Source organism: Hirsutella rhossiliensis (assembly GCF_020360975.1).
Source record: "Hirsutella rhossiliensis strain HR02 chromosome Unknown scaffold00015, whole genome shotgun sequence".
NCBI lineage: Eukaryota > Fungi > Ascomycota > Sordariomycetes > Hypocreales > Ophiocordycipitaceae > Hirsutella > Hirsutella rhossiliensis.
This window is the reverse complement of record NW_025408681.1, coordinates 846,616-865,633: the sequence shown is the minus strand read 5'-3', so window position 1 is coordinate 865,633 and position 19,018 is coordinate 846,616. Positions and strand designations below refer to the sequence as shown.

General features: G+C 59.0%; 5 protein-coding genes across 5 annotated transcripts; 4 read left to right on the top strand and 1 right to left on the bottom strand.

The window, feature by feature from the left end:
* Nucleotides 1-8,129: 8,129 nt before the first annotated feature.
* Nucleotides 8,130-9,082, top strand: HRG_10233 (f-box-like domain-containing protein; the record flags this gene model as incomplete). The annotated part of the gene is made up of 2 exons (XM_044868704.1): nucleotides 8,130-8,432; nucleotides 8,573-9,082. The coding sequence occupies 2 exons, from the start codon at nucleotides 8,130-8,132 to the stop codon at nucleotides 9,080-9,082; spliced, it is 813 nt and encodes a 270-aa protein (XP_044716059.1).
* A 498-nt stretch (nucleotides 9,083-9,580) lies between these two features.
* HRG_10232 (transcription factor Zn, C2H2) lies at nucleotides 9,581-10,678 on the bottom strand (the record flags this gene model as incomplete). The annotated part of the gene is made up of 3 exons (XM_044868703.1): nucleotides 9,581-9,663; nucleotides 9,715-10,245; nucleotides 10,309-10,678. 3 exons carry the CDS (start codon nucleotides 10,676-10,678, stop codon nucleotides 9,581-9,583), a joined length of 984 nt encoding a protein of 327 aa, XP_044716058.1.
* A 478-nt stretch (nucleotides 10,679-11,156) lies between these two features.
* Nucleotides 11,157-11,978, top strand: HRG_10231 (MED7 protein; the record flags this gene model as incomplete). The annotated part of the gene is made up of 2 exons (XM_044868702.1): nucleotides 11,157-11,396; nucleotides 11,472-11,978. 2 exons carry the CDS (start codon nucleotides 11,157-11,159, stop codon nucleotides 11,976-11,978), a joined length of 747 nt encoding a protein of 248 aa, XP_044716057.1.
* A 1,928-nt stretch (nucleotides 11,979-13,906) lies between these two features.
* Nucleotides 13,907-15,055, top strand: HRG_10230 (uncharacterized protein; the record flags this gene model as incomplete). The annotated part of the gene is made up of 4 exons (XM_044868701.1): nucleotides 13,907-13,938; nucleotides 13,984-14,015; nucleotides 14,249-14,792; nucleotides 15,049-15,055. The coding sequence occupies 4 exons, from the start codon at nucleotides 13,907-13,909 to the stop codon at nucleotides 15,053-15,055; spliced, it is 615 nt and encodes a 204-aa protein (XP_044716056.1).
* A 1,406-nt stretch (nucleotides 15,056-16,461) lies between these two features.
* Nucleotides 16,462-18,175, top strand: HRG_10229 (cytochrome p450 domain-containing protein; the record flags this gene model as incomplete). Its single annotated transcript, XM_044868700.1, has 3 exons — nucleotides 16,462-16,875; nucleotides 16,940-17,821; nucleotides 17,885-18,175. 3 exons carry the CDS (start codon nucleotides 16,462-16,464, stop codon nucleotides 18,173-18,175), a joined length of 1,587 nt encoding a protein of 528 aa, XP_044716055.1.
* Nucleotides 18,176-19,018: the final 843 nt, after the last annotated feature.

Here is a 19,018-nt window from a genome sequence, read left to right as displayed (position 1 = left end):
CAATGGCCATGCCTCTCATGGCCAAGGCCAACCACGCCCGTCTCTCTCGATCGCAATGTCTCATGCGGCTGCCGTCACAACAACCAAGGACGGACCACGGCTCTTTGGATACGTGGATTGGGGGGATTCGCACTTCTACCGAGCCCCATTCTTTTCCAAGCCCATCGACATGGACGAGGCACTATGATGTATCTCCCGTCCCATACAGTACACGCAGATAGCACGGTGCAGAGCCCGTACCGACGCAGCATACACCATAAGACACGCCCCCTAGGCAGGCAGAGGGAGGGGGGAGGAGGGCGCAGACGGCACCACCACCACTACCCCCCCTCCCTCTTGCGGTAGGCGGCGTAACATGTTCCTGGCGCCCCCCCTCCACCCATGGAAGAGGATGAGCCGGAGTCATGTATCTACATTTATGGCGAGGACCTGACCAGAAGGGTGGTTAGGAGACCGAGGAGGTGAAAGGCAGGAATAAGCGCTTCTCGGACGTTGTCTTCGGCGGGGACAGGGGCAAGCACCGTGAGCAAAACACGACAACGGCCCGCGTCTCTCTATGGCTTCAGCCCTGATGAGCAACAAGAATGAATGAACAAGTCCCTGCAGTACAGCCGCTCCGCCCCGAAGCCCAGCTCGCAAGAATGCTGTGGTTGAGCGTCGGGGCCTCTGGTCTGTCCTTCCCATCCACCCCTCCCCCCCCCCCTGTTCCCACACTCTCAGCGGGCTAGCTGGCCAAGTTCCGATGGGAGGGCGGCCGGCCAGAGATTTCGCCACGTTTGGACTACGCTTTTGAGGAAAGCGTCCGGCAGCCCGGGGTGGGAGGCCAGGGGTGTCTCGTTCTTTGGCAGAAGGCATCGAACCAGGTCTGCCAGGGTGGCATTCGGTCGACGAAACCTTTTTTTTTTCTAATTATCCTTTACCCTGGCCGTTCCTCGGCGAGTGAGGCAGACCTTGCCGAGTTTCTACGCGGTCTGGCCATATATATAAGGTGGGTGTATAATGTGATTCATATACATTTAGTATCTTGATAACGTGGACATGTACATACGGTCTACGCACATTTATCCGTCTTGTTTCCAATTCTGGATACTATTCACGCCATTACCAGCACAGAAGAATTGCTCTCTCTGCCTCAAGTCTTCAGAGAGGCTTGTTCAGCTTTTCCGTGGCAGGCAAAAATAAAAAATAAAAGACCGAAGGAGCGCTTGAAAGCAGGCGACTATGCAGCCGCTACGTGCTGGCCCTGAACTTCCCGACCTACCCGCATACAAACCCGTAGATTGGCGGGCTAAAGAGCCTTGATGATTTCCATGTACTGTAATGCACAGGCTGCGCTCCATATTCGCCGTATACGGGCGTCTTTATCTGTAGCATCTCCACGCGGTCCTGAAGACAGTAGCCGGCAACGGGGTTCGTCAAGAAAGACACGGACCTCCTTCTTCGGGGGGCCGGGCCACTCGCTGCAGACAGTCAACGACGGAGCCATTGGCCTTTGCCCAGCTCTGACAGGCAGCCCAACGCGAACAAGCCCGTCCATCCCTCGCCCCCCTCCCATTTCCACAGGGCCGCATGGCCTCCACCCACCCACTGCATTTTGCCAGGATGACTTGGACCTTCCCCCTCTCCCTCTCTTGGCGTGCCTCCCGCTGCGGTCGTGCCAGCCTGGGGGAGGGGGTGGGCTTGTCTGTTGCCGGCCCCGTCATTCCAGCCTCTATTTCCTTCCTTGTCTGCAAAACAGACGAGAGCGAGTAAGAAAACGAGAGAGTAGGCGTCCGAATCTGCGGCCGTGTGGGTCGTCATGGTTCGTCCTGGGGATGGACAAGTGTCAGCGAATATGCCCAAGGGAGAGAAGGGCAAGAGGGGAGGGGAGACCAGGGGCCTTGGCTGCTCAGAGATTTTGCTCTTCCTTGTTTTTCTCATTTTCCCACTCCCCTCTGCTGCCCTTATTTTGATTCCCTCGCCCGTGGGAGGCCCTCCCAGTCGTCGATCTCGGTGAATCCCGGGGCTGTGGTTCGTGTATGTACAATCGAAAGCTGCCCCTGGCGCGAATCCCCACCAGGGGGGTCAGGAGGGGGGGGGGACAAGCCTAACAGTGGTAATATTCAGGAAACCCAAAAAAGCCGAATCGTCCCTCCAATGAGTGCCAGTGGTAGGGCGTCAGGATTGGGTCATCATAATATCAGTCCCGTTGGAGAAGCGGGCCCTTGGCGACGCCGGCTCTCCCCGGCTCCTTGGCTGCTGCTGGCTTCACGAGCCGACTTGACGCTCTTGCCACTCGCTCATAGACAGTCACTTCGTCACTCTCTCCCTCAAATTTCCCATCGTCATCGTCCCACATCCAACTTCTCCCCTCCTTGGTCGTCCTCGGCCCCTCTTCCCCCTGGCCTATCTGGTCGAAGGCGGGCGGCCCAGTCTCCCGTTGGTCGAGGTGCTCCTTCTCTTTTTCTCTCCGCCTTTTTGCCTGGCCGGCATCTGGTTAGGGGGAGCCGAGCGAAAGGTAGTGACAGACAAAAAGAAAAAAGCCCGATGGCTTACAGCCAGCTCGTTTCTCTGCCATCCACACGGCTCGACCTAAGGTCCAACCTGCAGAAGGAGCGGCAGCCAGCAGTGGTCACAACGTATGCCGTTTCTGCGGCCACGGCTCGCTTCGCTAGGACTGGATTCTCTCTGTGCCGTTCAATTGGCTTGTCCTCCGAATCTCCCAGTGCCTCTGGAGATTATCTTGCCACCTTGTTCCTCATTGAGCGGTGCAGGATGTGAGCATCTCCTGTGAGTCACTTGCAGCGGCCCAGCCCCTTGTTTCCACTTGTCTCCCCTTCCCCCTCGCGCCCTCTGCCCTGGCTTGAAATATCTCGACTGATGCCCCTGTGGTTCAGTCGAGCTCGTGAAGCGGGACAGAAATGAGGGGGTTGAGAAAGGGGGGGTGGAAGCAGGCCTCTCAAAAGATGGCTGCATCGAGGGTGAGGAGACTGACCTGAAGCGTGCCTCCAGGGCTGTACGGCGAGACATGCTTCCCCATGCATGCCGCGCGCCTCACATGAATGACTGCATCGTCTGGCCATGGAGACGGCGCCCATTGCCCGTTGCCCTCGATTGGCCCGACGATGCGCACCGGCTTCGCGACCTCGTCACGCCTCGGCACCTTCTTGCGTCCGAGCTGCCATTCCATCGCCGGCAACAAGGAAGGCTGGCTTAGGGCAGGTGTAAGGCTCTGGCAACGTGGCAAGCCTCTTCTGGGCCCAGCATGAATTTTCAGGAACTGCGTAACGACCGGTTGCAGACGCTGCATAAGCCGGCTTCCAAGAAGGGGGAGCGCTGTTGTGCTAACGCCTCAGGGCATGCCATAAACAAACTTGTGCTTGTCCGTGTCCCCGTCGCCGAGCCTTCGTTCTACTAGCACCCCTGACGGACCTACAGCATCTGCTGGTCTGCGGCATGTCGTTTGCTGCCGCATGCAGACCCGAGATACAGAGGGCGACGCGGGCCAGCGCAATCAGCCACTGTAACACCGAGTCAAGTGACGGCTCATGTCAAGCCGGCCGTCAAGAGCCTTGTTCCGCGGCCCGTTCGCAGCGCCGGAGCCTCTCTTACTGGCCACAGCCGTCGGTGAAGCATCGGGACGGGCCCCGGGCCAGCAACGCGGCGCGCAAAGGAAATTGCAACGGGCCAGGCCAGACAATCCGCAACGCGACCTGGGGAGTAGATCAGGACCGGGATATCTCGTTTTCCAGCATCCGTCCTTGTTGTTTCCTCTTCGCTCCTCCCCCCTTGCCCCCTTGTTCTTCTTGCCCTCTTCGGTTCGATGTCAGACATGCCAGACAAGACGGCGGGGACAAGGGCCATCTCCAGCGGCCAAGGGAGACTGCCCAAACCAGCCGCCGATGACGAAGAGGAGAAGAAGGAAAAAAGAGGCGTGCAGGCAGCAAAGGATGACGAAGATGCCTTGGGCCGGGTGCAAGGATCGAGCAGCGGCCGCGCACAAACGGACAGCATCCGCACATCAAAGTCGCATGTGTGCTGTATGTCCAGAGTGCTGATGCACATGCACATGCACGCCCACGCACACGTACGTGCGCCGCGCGCGCTGGCCTGCCTTCTCACTCACCGTCTGCGCTCCTGCAGACGAGGCGCACGACAAATCTCGTGGCGGACGAGGTCTGGCTTGGGGCCTCGCCCGGTGATGTGGCCTTTTGTGTAGTTGCTTCTTCTGCTTCTTCTTCACCATTCTGTTTGTCAAGCGTGCCACGAAGCAAGACGATGAGTTTGGTCGACTAACAATCAAGGAAGCAAGTCTTTAAATAGCCTCAACATGGTAGAATAGGCATCGTCTTGTAGCCATTGACTGTCGCGGTGCAAGAGAGCAGAAGCGGATGATCTGTTGGTTGCATTAGGCCATGGTTGGGCTTTGGGCCGGACAGGCCACGGACTCGATCTTCGACCCATCACCGGCCAAGGGGGAGGGGGAAGGGGAGGGTCGGGCCGCCAATGTGGTCGAGAGCCGTCGTCGCTGCCGGCCGACAGGGGAATAGCGAGGCACGAGCAGGATGGCAGCAAGAGAGACGGCCGGACTTGAGGAGGCCCAAGAGAGGGAAGCGAGAGACGGCGCATCGGATGGCCGGTCCGGTGTTTGACGCCGGCCGTGTTCCGCCGTCACCGTCATTCATGTTGCCGCTGCCGCGCCAAGACCCGGGTGTCCCTCAGTCCCCTCTGCCCTTTCGTCCATCCTTTCTTCTCCCCCCTTGGGCGAGGCTTGGTCGACGATGATGTGACGGGATGTCGCAACGGGCGTTCGAGTACGACGACGCTGGCGGCAGTGCGAGAAGCCAAGTACATGTACTTGGGCGCTCTCTTCAGCCAGGTATTCCTTGCTTGTTGCCACGAGCTAAGTCGCGGCCCGTCCCGTTTTGGAGCATCTCGGAAGTGACGATTGGCTGTGGAGACTGACACAGCCGAGCGCTTGCATTGCTTGTTTTGGCCCTCTGCAGGGCTCCCCGCCTTGTCGTCTCCTCTGAAGCGGCAAGCCAGCCGAGCGTTTTCTTTGGTACTGTTTCGGTTCGTGTTGTTTGGCAATACCCTTTGCGGGAACGCGCCGGCGACATCTATCCTCTCCGAATCGGCGGGTTGGCGCCACACTCTGACGAGGCAAACCCCTGCGTCCAAAGCAACGGCTTGCTCGGTCATCAGGACGGTGTGCAGTCCATGCACTCCCGCTTTGAGCCTCAGGACCCGCTGAGGATGGGAGAGATGCGGGGGAGGAGAGTGAAACAAATGGCGGCCAGCAGACCCGAACCAGTCCCCCGGACCTTGGCGAATCACGTTGCGATCGTGCCGTCTGTCCTCTTCCGGAAGAAACTCGAAGGGTCGGGACCAGGTCCAGCCAAGCCATTGAGTCGCCAGGCCAGGCCGCCGTGGGTTGCTCTCCTTGGCGGCCACTGGTGCTAAACGCGGCCTGGGAGGGCCTGGGAGGGCCTGCAAGCCTCGAGCCGTCGGCAGGCTACCAAGATTCGGGCTGTAAAGGATGCTGAGTGGCAATGGTCTTCCGGTAGCACAGCATCGTTGGTTTTCTGACCGGCCATGCGGTTATATGTGCGCTCGACGGCCCTGTCTCACGCCCGAGCATCGGAGAGAAGTAGGGCTCAGGTCCGCGCTGCATGGGGTTGGCGTCCCAAGTCGTGCCATGGCACAACTACATATTCTACTGTACGCGCTTTCTATTCTTATCCTTTTTGACTCGTCTCGCCCGCGGCATGATTGATTGGTTAAGCCGGACGCGGCGGCAGACGTGCGGCGGCTACTGCTCCGAAACGACGAGGGGAGGGGCGTGTACGTATTGACAAACGTTGACGACGTGTGCTCCGCCGTGCTATCTCGACTTGCGCTTCAACGCCCGCCCACGATCCAGCCAGGGGAGAATTGTGGAGGGGTGGGAAGAGATCGATACGGTCCGATCCGGCGCAATCCATATTGCAGCGGCAAGCCATTGCTGCGGTGCAGCTTGAGGCGACTAGCGGCTTCGAGCTTTGAGGCGGGAGGCGGTCAAGGACGAAAGACGCCAGAGAAGCTGGCAGACCCGGCGCATGCTGCTCGCCATACGCCACAAGACGCCGTGGCTTTCGGGGAAATGGTCCAAGGGTAGGCACGAGCGACGGCAGCCGAAGGTCGAGAAAGAAAGAAACCCCTTGATTTCCTCTTTGGGGCCGTTTGAAATCGGGGGCTGCCGATTTACCCTGCCCGGTGCCTCGAAGGATGCTTAGCTTGGCTCCAAAATGGTATGCTCGGTTCTCGGCGTGTCTGCAAGGGGTGGTACGGAGGCGCCGGCTCTGCGATGTGACGCTACGCAACGACGGCACCGCTCGTCCAATGGTCCGCGCCAAGGGATGGCACAGGCGCAGACCGGTCAATGGGCCGAGCCTGTGGTTCGAGGCACGTGTGCGTGGCGCCTTGCTTGCAGCGAAGGTACATGACGCGATGGCTTCCCGGGGACAAGCCAGGGAACAGGGGCGGAAGGCAGAAGCGGACGGGCCCGGGCGTTAGATGGGCACGCGCCCGCGTCGTACTACAGTACAGTGCAGGCCACAAGCCACGGACCGGGCCAGGCTCCGTACCATGCCGCGAGCTGAGTGTAGAGGAGGACGAGCTGCCACGGCGAATCTTTGCGGCGGCCATGTCAGCGGGCTTGAAGGCCAAGCCATGTCAACGGAGCCTGGGATCCATCCTAGGGAGAGCGGCCGCAGTGGCAGTGTTGACGGGCCCAGATCCATGTATGCTGGCGCCGAGTCGGGGAATGCTCCAAAGACAGGAGGCTTCGTGTTCAATTGCCGTATCCTGTATGCGCGGTCAGCGCCTCCCCTTTGACTGGCGGTTTAGCTATGCTCTCGCGTCTTTGCCGTATGCTTTTCCATCTCTCCTTGGATCCAAAAGGGGGGGTTTGGGTGTGTGCAGGTGAAACGGGGCCATGCAGGGGAGGCCAAGACACACACCTCTTTGTGACTTGCTCGTTCAAAGCAGGCTCCAACCGTCATGTCGTGAAGATGGTGGAAGATGGGATGGACGTTGCATCGGACGGACGAACATTGGATGGCAGAAGCGCCGGCCGGGGAGCCAAAAATAGCAGGTGCCTGTCAAGGTCCTTGCCGCAACTTGTTAAGCGCTTGCTCGAGTACTCTATACATCTAAGCAGCCGCGTTTCTCACACGCCACGCAAGTACAGTCGACCATCAACCCCCGACTCCCCACCGGGCTGCAGGTTTCAGGGTCGCTACAGGGAACAATGGTCGTGCGTGACGCCATCATTCAACCTCACATCATCACCGCTCCTCAGCCTCGTCGTCTCCCTGCCCTCGACAGCCCGGCCTTGACAGCCCGGCAAGCAGCCGCCGGCCGTCTTTTCCGCCCTTTGAGAGATACGCACCCTCCCCTCATCTTTTCGAGCGCCCTGCATCGACCGACTGGCCGACCGACCGACATCGCCAGAGACAAAGAAGGGAGAGGGCTCCGTTTGCCACCCGCCCGCCAGCCTGCCTCTACGCCCCTGGGCGCCAGGCCAAACATCCCCGCGACTGGAGACCAGCACGGCCAGCCAAAAGCGTGCACTCCCCCTGGCTCGCCTCGCCTCTCCCTGACCGCCATCATCGAGTGAACACGCGTCTGCTGCGGACATCCCGCGACCCAGCCACCCTGACGATGCCGTTGGGCACGGCGTCGCCCCCGAGACATGTAACGGCATCGCCCCCTCGTCGGCATCTTCCGTGACGGGTAGCATTAGCATTTTGGGCGTTCAGACAGACAGCATCACCTCTTACCCGTCGGTTCCTTTGGAGGCCGCATCACCATCGCCTCTCAGCATCCTCGCTTATGCCGCATTGCCTGTCAGCTCTTCGGGAAAGCGCACCATACACGCCTCGGCCGACTATCATCTGTCTTGTCCACATCGACGACCGACCGCGTCATCACCACCACAACAACGACAACGAGCAGACGAGCGACATTCGCCTTGCTCGATCCCGACAATCCTTCCCCCCCCCCCGGATCCTGGCAACAGACGGCTGATCGGGGTGCATGTTGCCGGAGCGATTCGTCCGCCTCGAGCCTTGCATTCGCCCCCGGCCTCGAGTAAAAGCCAACTCATCATGCAGGCGGATACTCCGGCCCCGTCGCCGCTTCAGGATGCCCGGTCGCATGGCTTGGCATGTCCGCACCCGGTCGCCGTGGGCGACCTGGCCGACCCGGCTCAGACCATTGACGCCCAGTCGGCTGACCGAGGCACTCACGGCCCGACGTACGGCGACGCGACCTCCTCGGCCATAACCGGCCACCTCTGTCCCTGTGCGAGGCAGTTTTACCTCGAATCGTCTCTGGAGCACATGCCGACCGAGATCTTGCTTCACATACTTGGATTCCTGGACGTCAACGATTTGCTCTCTGCCTCGAGGGTATGTTTCTTCCCACTTGGTGACTTCTCTCTTCCGTTTGCATCCTATGCACCCATTTCCCCTTCCCCCTTAGCAACCGCCCTTCCAGGCAGCCCGCGCAACCAAGTCCCCACTAACCGTGCGGCTGCTGACCGGCGCAGACGAGCCATCTCTTCCGTAGCCTTTCCCTCAGTCCCATCCTCCACTACTACCGCCTGCGCCGCACACGCCACCTTCTCCCTCCCCTGCTCTCATCCCCCTACCGCCCATCGCTGGCCAATCTCATTGCGCGCTCCATCTTCCTTACCCACACATCCATCGTGTCCCGCCGGCTCGCGCGCTCGCTCGTCTCGATCCGCCTCTCGCGCCGCCTGGCCGCCCGCCCTTCGGCCGAGGCCCTCGTAGAGCGCGCTGTGCTGCCCAAGGAGTGCGTGCCGGGCATGGTACCCGTGCACGTGTCGCCCGCCATTGTCGCACGGCGCAAGGCCTTTGAGAAGGAAAAGGTCAAGGACGGCCTTAGGCGCTGGATCGCTGCCAAGTGGAGGGGCGAGGTCAGGGAGCGCGAGGAGGTGGCCCGGAAACGGGAGGAGAGCAGCGGCATTGGGCGCGTGTGGCGCCTGAGGAAGTTCTGGGAGAGAATCAGTCGTGGAGAGGATTTGGTGGTCAGGTAGAAAAGCGGACGCAATGGCCATCGGCGTGAATCTTGCCATGCAAGGAGGGCACAATGGAGTCTATCTCGAGCAGGCCCAGGGAGATGCGATAGAGAATATGTTGGCGAAGACATATATTGTACGGGACATCATGATTGCGACTCGGATTGGGGCCGGCCTTGTCTGTTTTTGATTTTGTTCTTCTCAAGACCGATGCTTGATGATTCCTGCTCGCGGGTGTTCCCTGCTTGACGCCATCTGCTCCATTGACCTTTGACAGCGCCGTCAGCCTAGCTTGCAATCGTTTGGCGTTCCTGAGAGGCCATGTCCGAGCTACGCAAATTGACCGAAATTCCAAGTGCGTATCGCACGCATCCTGGCTCGCAAAAGTCCCCCTGAATGACTCTGGAATATATACAGCATTTATACAGTGAACTGGAAGTGACTCAGGCGGAACACAGCCGCCGCATCACCGTGGCTGACCGGGCAGCGACCATGTTCTGCTTCGCCGCCCGCGGGTTAAGAGGCTCGAAATCTGAAGCCATCCCAGTCGTCGTTATCGTCCGAGTCGTCATCCTCTTCGCCCTCTTCCCCATTCACCTCTGCGGCCCCAGCGTCGGCAACGACGACCTCGCCAGGTGCATCTTGCATGCCCCGCCCCGGATCGGACGGCTTCTCCGGCGCCGCTTCTTGGCCGCGGCTCTCGTTCTGCCGACGCAGCGCCTCTCGCTTGTCCTTCAGTCGCCGGACTCGGGCCTCGAGCTCGTGCATGTCCTGGAACTCGTCCTCGATGGCGCGCGTGGCCTCCTCGCGCTCCTCTTCAATGTCCACGTCGGCCTGGGCCCTGCGGCTCTCGTTGTTGTTTTCGGCCGACGCCTTGGCGGCCGCCGATTCCTCGGCCGTCATGGCGGGGGCCGATATGACGGCGTCGTCATAAGAGACGCTCTCGGCGGCCATGTCGGCCTCAAAGGCCGCCCACTCCGACTCGTCCACCTGGGGCGCCGCGGAGCTCGCCTGTGCAGCACCAGCCGCCGAAACGGGATTTCCGACTGGCCGAGGAGTCAGGAACACGTTCGATGCAGAGCCTTGAGGGAAAGCCGGGGGGGCTATGCCCGGTGTGGTTGAGGCCGAGACATCGCGCCGGGACGGGGTGGCAGGGCGTGAAGGAATCTGCAACTCGATACCTTGAGACGGCGTCGTCGACGCTCTTCTAGAAAGCCCTGGAGGCGTAAGGTTGGCGTCCTTGCCGCTGCCACTACCGCTGCTAAGTGTCCGCTCCGGTCCCTTGTTTGCTCCGTTAGTGGGCGTGAGTGCAAGGTCCGCCCTGCTCCGTTTCCTTCTGATGGCGTCCTGGACCTCGCCATCGGCGTCGTCGAGTTTTCGCTTCTGCTTCACCCCCCCGGTATCGCTGCGCAGCGGGCCATTGGCCTCCGGCGGGCTTTGCAGCCTGCGCGCGTGGGCCTCGCTCTGGACGTGGCTGTCCCACAGGCTCTCGGCCCTGATCTGTTCCCGGCACAGGGTGCACAGCAGCTTCCCGGCGTCGGTGTAGGCGGCGTGCGGGTGTTCGATGCGCCGGCTCGCGCGTTGCTGGCGCAGGAGGGAGCGGACGTCCGCCATTGGCCTCGGCCGTCAAGGCGTAGTGGTGAGTGAGTCGGCGAGGGCTCGAGAGAGCAGCGGCGACGGGAGGGGCGCAGGAAGAGGGGGAGGATACTTCGGTGGGCGAGGCCGTTGGAGGAGCTTCCGAGGCCGGAGGACAGCCTCAGTCGGCCATTCAAGAGAAAGACGAGCTCGACTCACGGATAGTGTTGCAAAGACTCAGCAGATAGAGGAGTAGAGGTTGCCGAGCTGACATATTCTCGGCCGGTGATTACCCGGCGGCGGCAGAAGTGACCTCATTCGCCCCGCAAGCCGCCGCGTGTCTCGAAACCAATTCAACGTCGTGTCTCAATCACGAGTCAAAATCGTCGGCCAGACGGAGGCACGGCCGATACCACATCGCTGGAATAGCCCTCGCACCGCGACCCCGCCCCCGAGCCTTTTATTGCGCCGCGCACTTGCTTCTCGTCCGATGCGCCTTTAGCGCAAGCGGCTCATCATGGCCGACCTGCAAGAGCCGCATTCGCTGGCCTCGACGTTCCCGAACCCGCCTCCGTTCTGGAAAAACTTTACGCCCGCCAAGATCGCGCGCATCGAGACGCTGCGAAACTCACACGGCGTCGGCGGCGGCGGGGTGGCGGCGATGCGCGTGCCGGGCGTGCCCGACGACCTCATCAACCTGCAGCCTCCGCCCGAGCCCGTCGACGGAAGATGGAGGGTGTTTGGAGACCAGTACATGGTATGATGGCTTGTCGCTCGTGCTCAGGTGCAGGTCCCTAGGGGTGGTTGGCTAACTGTTGGGCTCGCCGCTCAGCTCGATGACAAGCTGCCTACGCTCGAGGAGCAGGGCATCGCCAACCTGTCGGATCCAGGCCCCCCCAGCTCACGGGAAGACAAACACTTTGATCGCGCATTTGAGCTCAAGAGGCTAGCCAAGTCTCTGCTCCTCAACTTTCTCGAACTATCGGGCACGCTCGCTCACACCCCGTCGTCGGCCGAGGCCAAGATCCAGGACCTGCGCACGCTCTTCATCAACATGCACCACATCCTCAACGAATACCGGCCGCACCAGGCGCGGGAGTCGGCGATTGAGATGATGCAGGACCACCTGGACCGCACGCGCGCCGAGACGGTGGCGATCCGCACGCAGGTAGACAAGACGCGGCGCGTACTCGAGGGGCTGGGCAGCCTAGGGATGGTCGGGGCGGGAGGCGGCACGGACCAGGATCGACGCGAGCCTATCGAGGACGAGGACGTGGAGGAGCTGGCGACGGAGCGAGACATGCTGATGTGGGCTGCGACGGACGCGGCGTTTGCCTAAGATGGTGAGCGCCGAACCTTGCAAGGTGTGTGCTGGGCAAGGCTGAAGAATCCTTGGCGCAGAGTATGGGTTTGCGGTGGCCTATACCCCTCACAACATTACGACTTGATGAGGCTGCCACGACGGGAGTTGCATACGGTCACACGGGACATGATCTGGGGGCGTTGGAACGGATTTGTTTTGGCGAATAGCTGCCGAGGTTCCATATAGAAATCAAGAGATCTTAGGTATAAGGTCGACATGTAAGATTGCGCAAGTGACGTTTCCTTCTCAAGTCCTGGTGTCCCTCACATGACGCAGCAGGGAATGGGGATGCAGCAGCAGGAATAGTCGCCGCAGTCGATGCAGCGCGTCTGTGCGTCGGCGGGCTTGATCATGATGTCAGCGATGGACGAGGCGATGCCGCCGGGCCCGTTGCTGTTGACGAGGCTGTTGCCGCTGGCGCAGGCCATGGCTTCAAAGGCTGTCGGGAGAGGGGTCCGTCGACGACGTTGACGACGGATGGAGGTTGTCGGAGGCTGACTTGGTGGTTGTAGGTCGAGGTAGGGGTAGCCCAGCTCGAGTGTCGAAAGAGTATGTATAGCGGCAGCGGATGCAGGCCGAGGCGCGGACGTGCAGAGAGGACTAAGATGTCGGGAATGGCGTTCTTTATGGCCTTGAGAGATTGCGTCAAGAGCCGTTGAGGCGCAGCCGCTGGCTGAGCAGTCGAGGGTTCCGAGCGGTGGTGCACCTGCCGTTCCAAGCCCACTCCGGGGCTGTGAGAGACGTCATCGTTATAGGGGGCGGAAGGTACTTGATGCCTTATCAGCCTGACCGCAACTTGGAGCGTTATTCTGCTACCGCTCTTGTAGTTATCTGAGCTCGTTTATCTCACCCTATTTGGGCTCGTTTATTTTACCTTGCTTAAACTCGTTTATTTTACCCTATTTGACTTGTTTGTTTTTCAGTTGCTTTAAACTCGTTTACTATACCAAGCGGAAATCAGAGGTGGACTCGAAGCTCTGCCGAAGTGGTCAGTGCTGCCAGATGAGAGTGATTGGACATTGCTCCGTTGGGCGACGGGACGAACGCGTGAGGTAGCAAAAAGTGTTCGGCGGGGTATTACCAAGGCCCTGACTAATAACGCACTTACGGGTCTGACTATTCATCCTACGAAAAAGTGGGACAGTGTGGCTGGTTAAGGCGCAGCGCCGATACCGCATACTTGAGTGCGAACATGTAATCAGATTACGTAGAGGCCCTAAGTTATAATAGTGACTTCCTCCGGGCGACATTAAATCCATCCATCCATCCATACGCTATTTATCCGGAGCCACCATCTCTTCGACTGCTCCCGATGCTTGTCCCGTGTAACCGCGCTGTCGGCCCAACAGCAGGTACAACTACCAGCTCGGCTTGCCTCCCACGATGGTGCGGTCCATGAGATGATAACGCCCTCCTTCATGCAGGTCGAGCGGCTAACAGTTGGCTTGTAGCGATCCGAGTTACGAGGCCCTGACTCCGCGTCCAGGCGTCCAGGCGTCCAGGCGTCCAGTCGTCCAGGCAGACAGCGCGTTCCAACCCAATCATTATCGCCTCACATGACGCCTCCGGCGCACGTTAAAACATGGCCGTCTGTCTCGACCAAGGCTTGTCGATGGCTGAAATTAGTCCCACTCCTGCACTGAATTCGCCCATGGCGAGCGCGTGCCAGCGAAAGCGGCTCGCAGACCACTCCACCAAAGCCAGCCCTCCGGCGAAGAGGTGCAAGTTGACGAGAAGGCACAGAACGACCTACTTTCCCCCGCCATTCTGGGACAATCTCTCGAAGGTATCCCTCACGCCTCTTGCCTTGCGAGAACTCGACCGACGAAACGAGGTGCAGCATCAACCTCCAACCACAGTGCCAGTGGGTGTTGCGTCCAGGGAAATTTCTCGATTTGCAAGACATGGCGGGCCAGATCTTCGTCATCTTCGAGCAGTAGGTTCTCACTTCTTGCTTCAAGTGCTACCTGACAATCTTTAGTTCAAAGCATCACAAGCAACCGCGGCCATGTCGTCAATCCCGGCATCCACAGCTTGTCGGAGTCGACGGAGGCAATCGACAAGAGCAACCAGCGCTATTTCCAGAAGCAGCAAGTCGTCCGCGTACGGAAAGAACTTCGAAGAACACCTTGCCGACTATGGTGTGTATATGAACAGCCGGAGGTCAAAACCGAAAAACGCGAAGGCCATCCAGAGTGAACTGGCAAAAGAGAGAGCATCATTGTCCCCATCCAAATTTTCCGAAGGCGCATTCGAGAGCTTCCAGCGGGAAAGCGAGGACATGGTCTTCGAGTCTGATGTTATGACCACATTGTTTCCTCGACTATGCGGCACATCCGACATTACCAGCAAACAGAACGTTCTGTTCACCGAACTTGAGCCAATCACGGATGACAACGCGGTGAAGCCGAAACCGGACTTTTTCGACGGAGCATGTCTACGAGATCTCAGCATGGAACTCCGGACGGATGAGGATCTTCGATCAACGGTTATCCCCACTAAACACCCCAGCGTCCCCGTAGCACCAAACTTCTTCCTCGAGGTTAAGGGGCCAGACGGTAATGCGGCTGTGGCCCAGAGGCAGGCGTGCTACGATGGAGCGTATGGAGTCCGCGCTATGCACGACTTGCAAAACTATAGGGGGGTTGAGCTGGCATATGATGGCAATGCGTATACATTCAGCTCGACCTTCCACGCCGGCACGGGCACGCTTCAGCTCTACTCGCATCATGTCACGCCGCCAAGCACTGTTGATGGGCCTCCCGAGCGCCACATGGCCCAAGCAGGGGCGTATGCCTTGACACATAGTCGCCAGGCCTTCGTGGATGGAGCTTCAGCATTCAGAAATGCCAGGGATATGGCAAAACGGTATCGAGACGGATTCATTCAAGCCGCGAACGCTGGAGCAGGTCAAATGTCAACAATGGACCCAGCAGACATCACCGGTGCATTCGAGAAGGTCCCGGTACTTGCGCGCCACGAAGTTTACGAATCAGTGGATCACTCAGCGTATGGTACCTGGCAGGATGCTGATAGTGCGCTTCAGCAACTGATCGCCGACGGCGGCGATGGCCCTCTCCAATGCGAAGCCGAGACAACCGCCATACCCCGGTACCGATACCCGGAAGAAGATTCGCAAAACCCGAGCCGAGAATCGGGGCCCGTGAAAGGTGACGACCCGTCACCGAGCTTTGCGTCCAGCTTCACGTCTTTCGACACGGAGCAAACACGTCCCAAGCGTTTCAGACAATCTCACAGTCCACTTACAGATGACCCAAAAGCCCTGTCGTCCAAACGTGGAGCACGACACGGACGCAGGCGCGGAGAGGGAATGTCAACCTCGGGCGTCCACAATGATACGAAGCAACAACAAAGCTGAACATGTCAGAACGAGCGAGTCAGGGCGGTATTTTAGCAGGCAATCGATCAAATTGGATCGCGCAAGAATAGCAGTTCTGTGTATCGCCGTCCCCGTTGACATCCGTCGTTTCTCGCATGGCTCGACGTCCGCCCAACTCTAAGCCACGTCAAAACGTCCCGTATTCGCTCTAGTATGTGCCCGATCAAATGTCTGGAATGTTCTGTTTGTCGTCGTCGAGCAGGTACTCCCTCAGGCCATAGCTTCCGCCGCACATTGTCAAACATTGTGTTGGCCCATCCCGCGGCCAACGACACATATGGTTCAGTCCAACCTGAGTTGTCCCATTCCAAAGCCGTTTCAGTAAACGCCGGAGTCTGCACGGCCAACAGATGGCAATTGTTAATCTCCAACCTTAAGGGAGGTTTCACGTCATCTTCCTATTCGTCCATACGGCTGAGCCTGACTTTCACTGCGGCTGGTGCCGGACCTGACTTTGTGTTTCTGCAGCACTCTACTTGGTCTGGACTCATGATGAAAGTGCTTGGCCAAAGTGCTTGGCCGAGCTTGGCTCACTAAACCCAAGTGACTTATAAATGTCGAGACTGGAACTCTAGCGGTGGGGGCATTGCATTGTCCGCGCGCCATGAGCTCCGGGCCGCCTCATCCGTTAAGACATCGGCCGGCAACCCGAGCACACTGTGCTCCTCGGGCCACAAGTCCGACAGCACAGGGCCAAGAGGCGAATGAGAAATGAGACAGCCGACGGATTGTCACTGGACAGGTCCTTGGTTTCGACAGAGTTGATTGGGAGCGGCATCTGCCCTTCAAAGTTGTCGCCATGGCTCAACTTGATTTATTAGCCGCTGCCTCGTTTCGCCGCAAACATCACCTTGCTAGATAGTCTCACATTCTACCAAAGCAGTCGTAGTCAATCTTTAGCCGTGGCTTCCACTTCAATAACTGCTCGATGTCGGCTTAGAGACATCGACAATTACGGATCGCTGCCCCGTGTCTTCCAGTCCCGGATTGCCACGCCTTATATACGACGAGAGCCATTCTCGACTCAATGCCGAAGCAACCCTTCGCCACTCCTTCAGCATGATATCCGGCGCCCTCCTGGCCGTCCTGGCCGGCGTCGTCCTCGCCTACTACGTCCACCAAAAGGTCCGCGAGAGCCTCAGCCGCGCCGCCGAGGCAAAGAAACTAGGCTGCCGGCCGCCCGTCGCCGACACCTGCGACGACCCCATCGGCATCTCCGGCACGCTTCTGTGCATACGCGCGCATAGCGACAATCGCTTCCTCGACACGGTGCAGCAGCGCATACGCAGCTTGCAGGAGCGCATCGGGCGGCCCCTTAAGACGGTTGCGCTCCGGACCCTCTTCTTCCGCGACATTGTCGTCACCTTTGATCCTCGGAATGTCCAGGCCATACTCGCCCTCAAAGCCAAGGACTTTGATCTCGGCGTCAACCGCACCGGCAACTTTAAACCGCTGCTTGGAGCAAATGGCATCGTACGTCGTGGTCCTTCCTGATCCCCTCACCTCCGCTCCCTGTTGATGCAGGTCTTGGAATTAGTTTGTCGCCACCGGGAAGCTCTGGGAACACTCAAGAGCTTGGCTTCGACCGCAGTTTGTCCGCGGCAACATCCACCTCGATCGAGAAGAGATTCACACCCGGGCTCTCATCACGGCATTGGAGCGCCGCGCCGGGCCAGACGGCTGGACGGACCTGGTAGATCTTCAAGAGTTCTTCTTCCGCTATACGCTCGACTCGACGACCGACTTCTTATTTGGACAGAGCGTCAGCACCCAGCAGGGGCCCGATACACCCGCGCACGACGCCAGCTTCTCGCAGGCAATAGACAAGACGCAGTCTGGGATATCTCTCGGCGCGAGGTTGGGACCGCTGTACTGGCTGGCCCATACACCCGGGTTCAAGCGGGCGGTCAAGACAATCAACGCCTACATCGACCGCTTCACCCACGCTGCTATACGGCTGAGAAAGGACGAGCAACAGGGACTCGACAAGGGAGCAGAGCACCAAGAGGGAAAGGACACTTTCCTCTACAGGCTCACAGAAGACAGCCAAGATCCAGTCGACTTGCGCAACCAACTGCTGAGCGTCCTCCTCGCGGGCCGTGACACCACGGCTTCGACTCTCGGGTGGCTATTCTTCGTAATTGCCAGTCCCCAGTATCAACCGATCTTCCAGCGGTTAAGAAATGTCATTGTCAGGGAATTTGGCGAGCAGTCGTCCCCCAGCCCGGGAGATATTTCCCTTGACCGCATCAGAAACTGCCAGTACCTGCAGTGGTGCATCAACGAGTGTCTACGGCTCTATCCCGCTGTTCCCATCAATACGCGGATAGCGCAGGTGAATACCCATCTACCAACAGGGGGAGGCCCTGATGGAACAGCCCCTATTTGGATCAACAAGGGGGAAGAGGTGACATATTCGGTGAGTTTTCTCAAGCAGCCTCTAGACGTCGCCTCGACGATCATGCCCATACGTTTTTCCTAGGTTCATCTCCTGCACCGCTGCGAAGAGATCTGGGGAGACGACGCCGCCGTCTTCAGGCCCGAACGGTGGGAGAAGACCGTCTCTCGATGGGATTACCTGCCCTTCAACGCCGGTCCGCGGACCTGCATCGGCCAGCAGCCTGCCCTCATCAGGATCGCGCACCTGGTGATCCGGTTCATGCTACGCATCGACGCCATCGACGGGTCCAGGATAGGTCCTGAACGACATGCATTGACGCTGGTCGACTGCCCTGCGAACGGTGTCAATGTTCGGCTACGCTTCGCTGCGTAAGGACTTGCAACTTGCGTTGGATAGGCCTGGCATTTGGGAAGAGCGAAGACGGCATGTCCCAGTTGAGACTTTGGCTATAGCATTTTGACTTCCACTTGCCATTGTAGAAGTGAGAAATTGGGCAACTGACGGCTGTTGCCTGATTCAAACGCGCGGGTGTTCGCCGGCGGTCGACTTGGCATCAAGGTGTAGGCTCACGCCCCAGTCACAACAGCATACTCATTACAGCTGCACACAAGTGGGACTCGCTGATTCCGGTTGGCGTTGGAAACTGGGGTTGTATGTAGGCTGTCTGCTACCGAATCCAGCAACCCAATCCAACTTACGACGAGCAATCACATTGCTAGAGTCCATCTCACGTCGAGAGAGATTTCATCATGTTGTTGTACTCTTCTGCCACCATTTCTTCCATTCGTTTGACCTGCATGGCGAGCATCGGCAGACATGCAAAGGAGCTTTTGTTCAGTGGTATCTGTTATGTCCCTCTCCCTCGCGCATGCCCTTTGCATTGACGTGGGATGATCACGGGAGTTGATCTTGGCACCAACGGTCCTATCCGCTCTCTTATTTTCTCGAGTCGCACCAGATAAGGAACCTTTCTGTCATCCCTCAAGCATACACCGTCTAGAGGCAATAAAACATTTCGAATTCCTCGCGGTAAACTTCCTACATGTAGCAGACGTTGTATCTCCTTGCGCAACTCTTCCAACAGGGTTCAGAAGCCGACTTGCCGAGCCATCAATAGCTTCACCGGTCGGCCTGATGTCCGCTGGGACAAACAAGAGATGCTGACCGCGCCGTTGACTTTGGCCATTACCAATAAGTGCGTTCGCGGAGCCATGC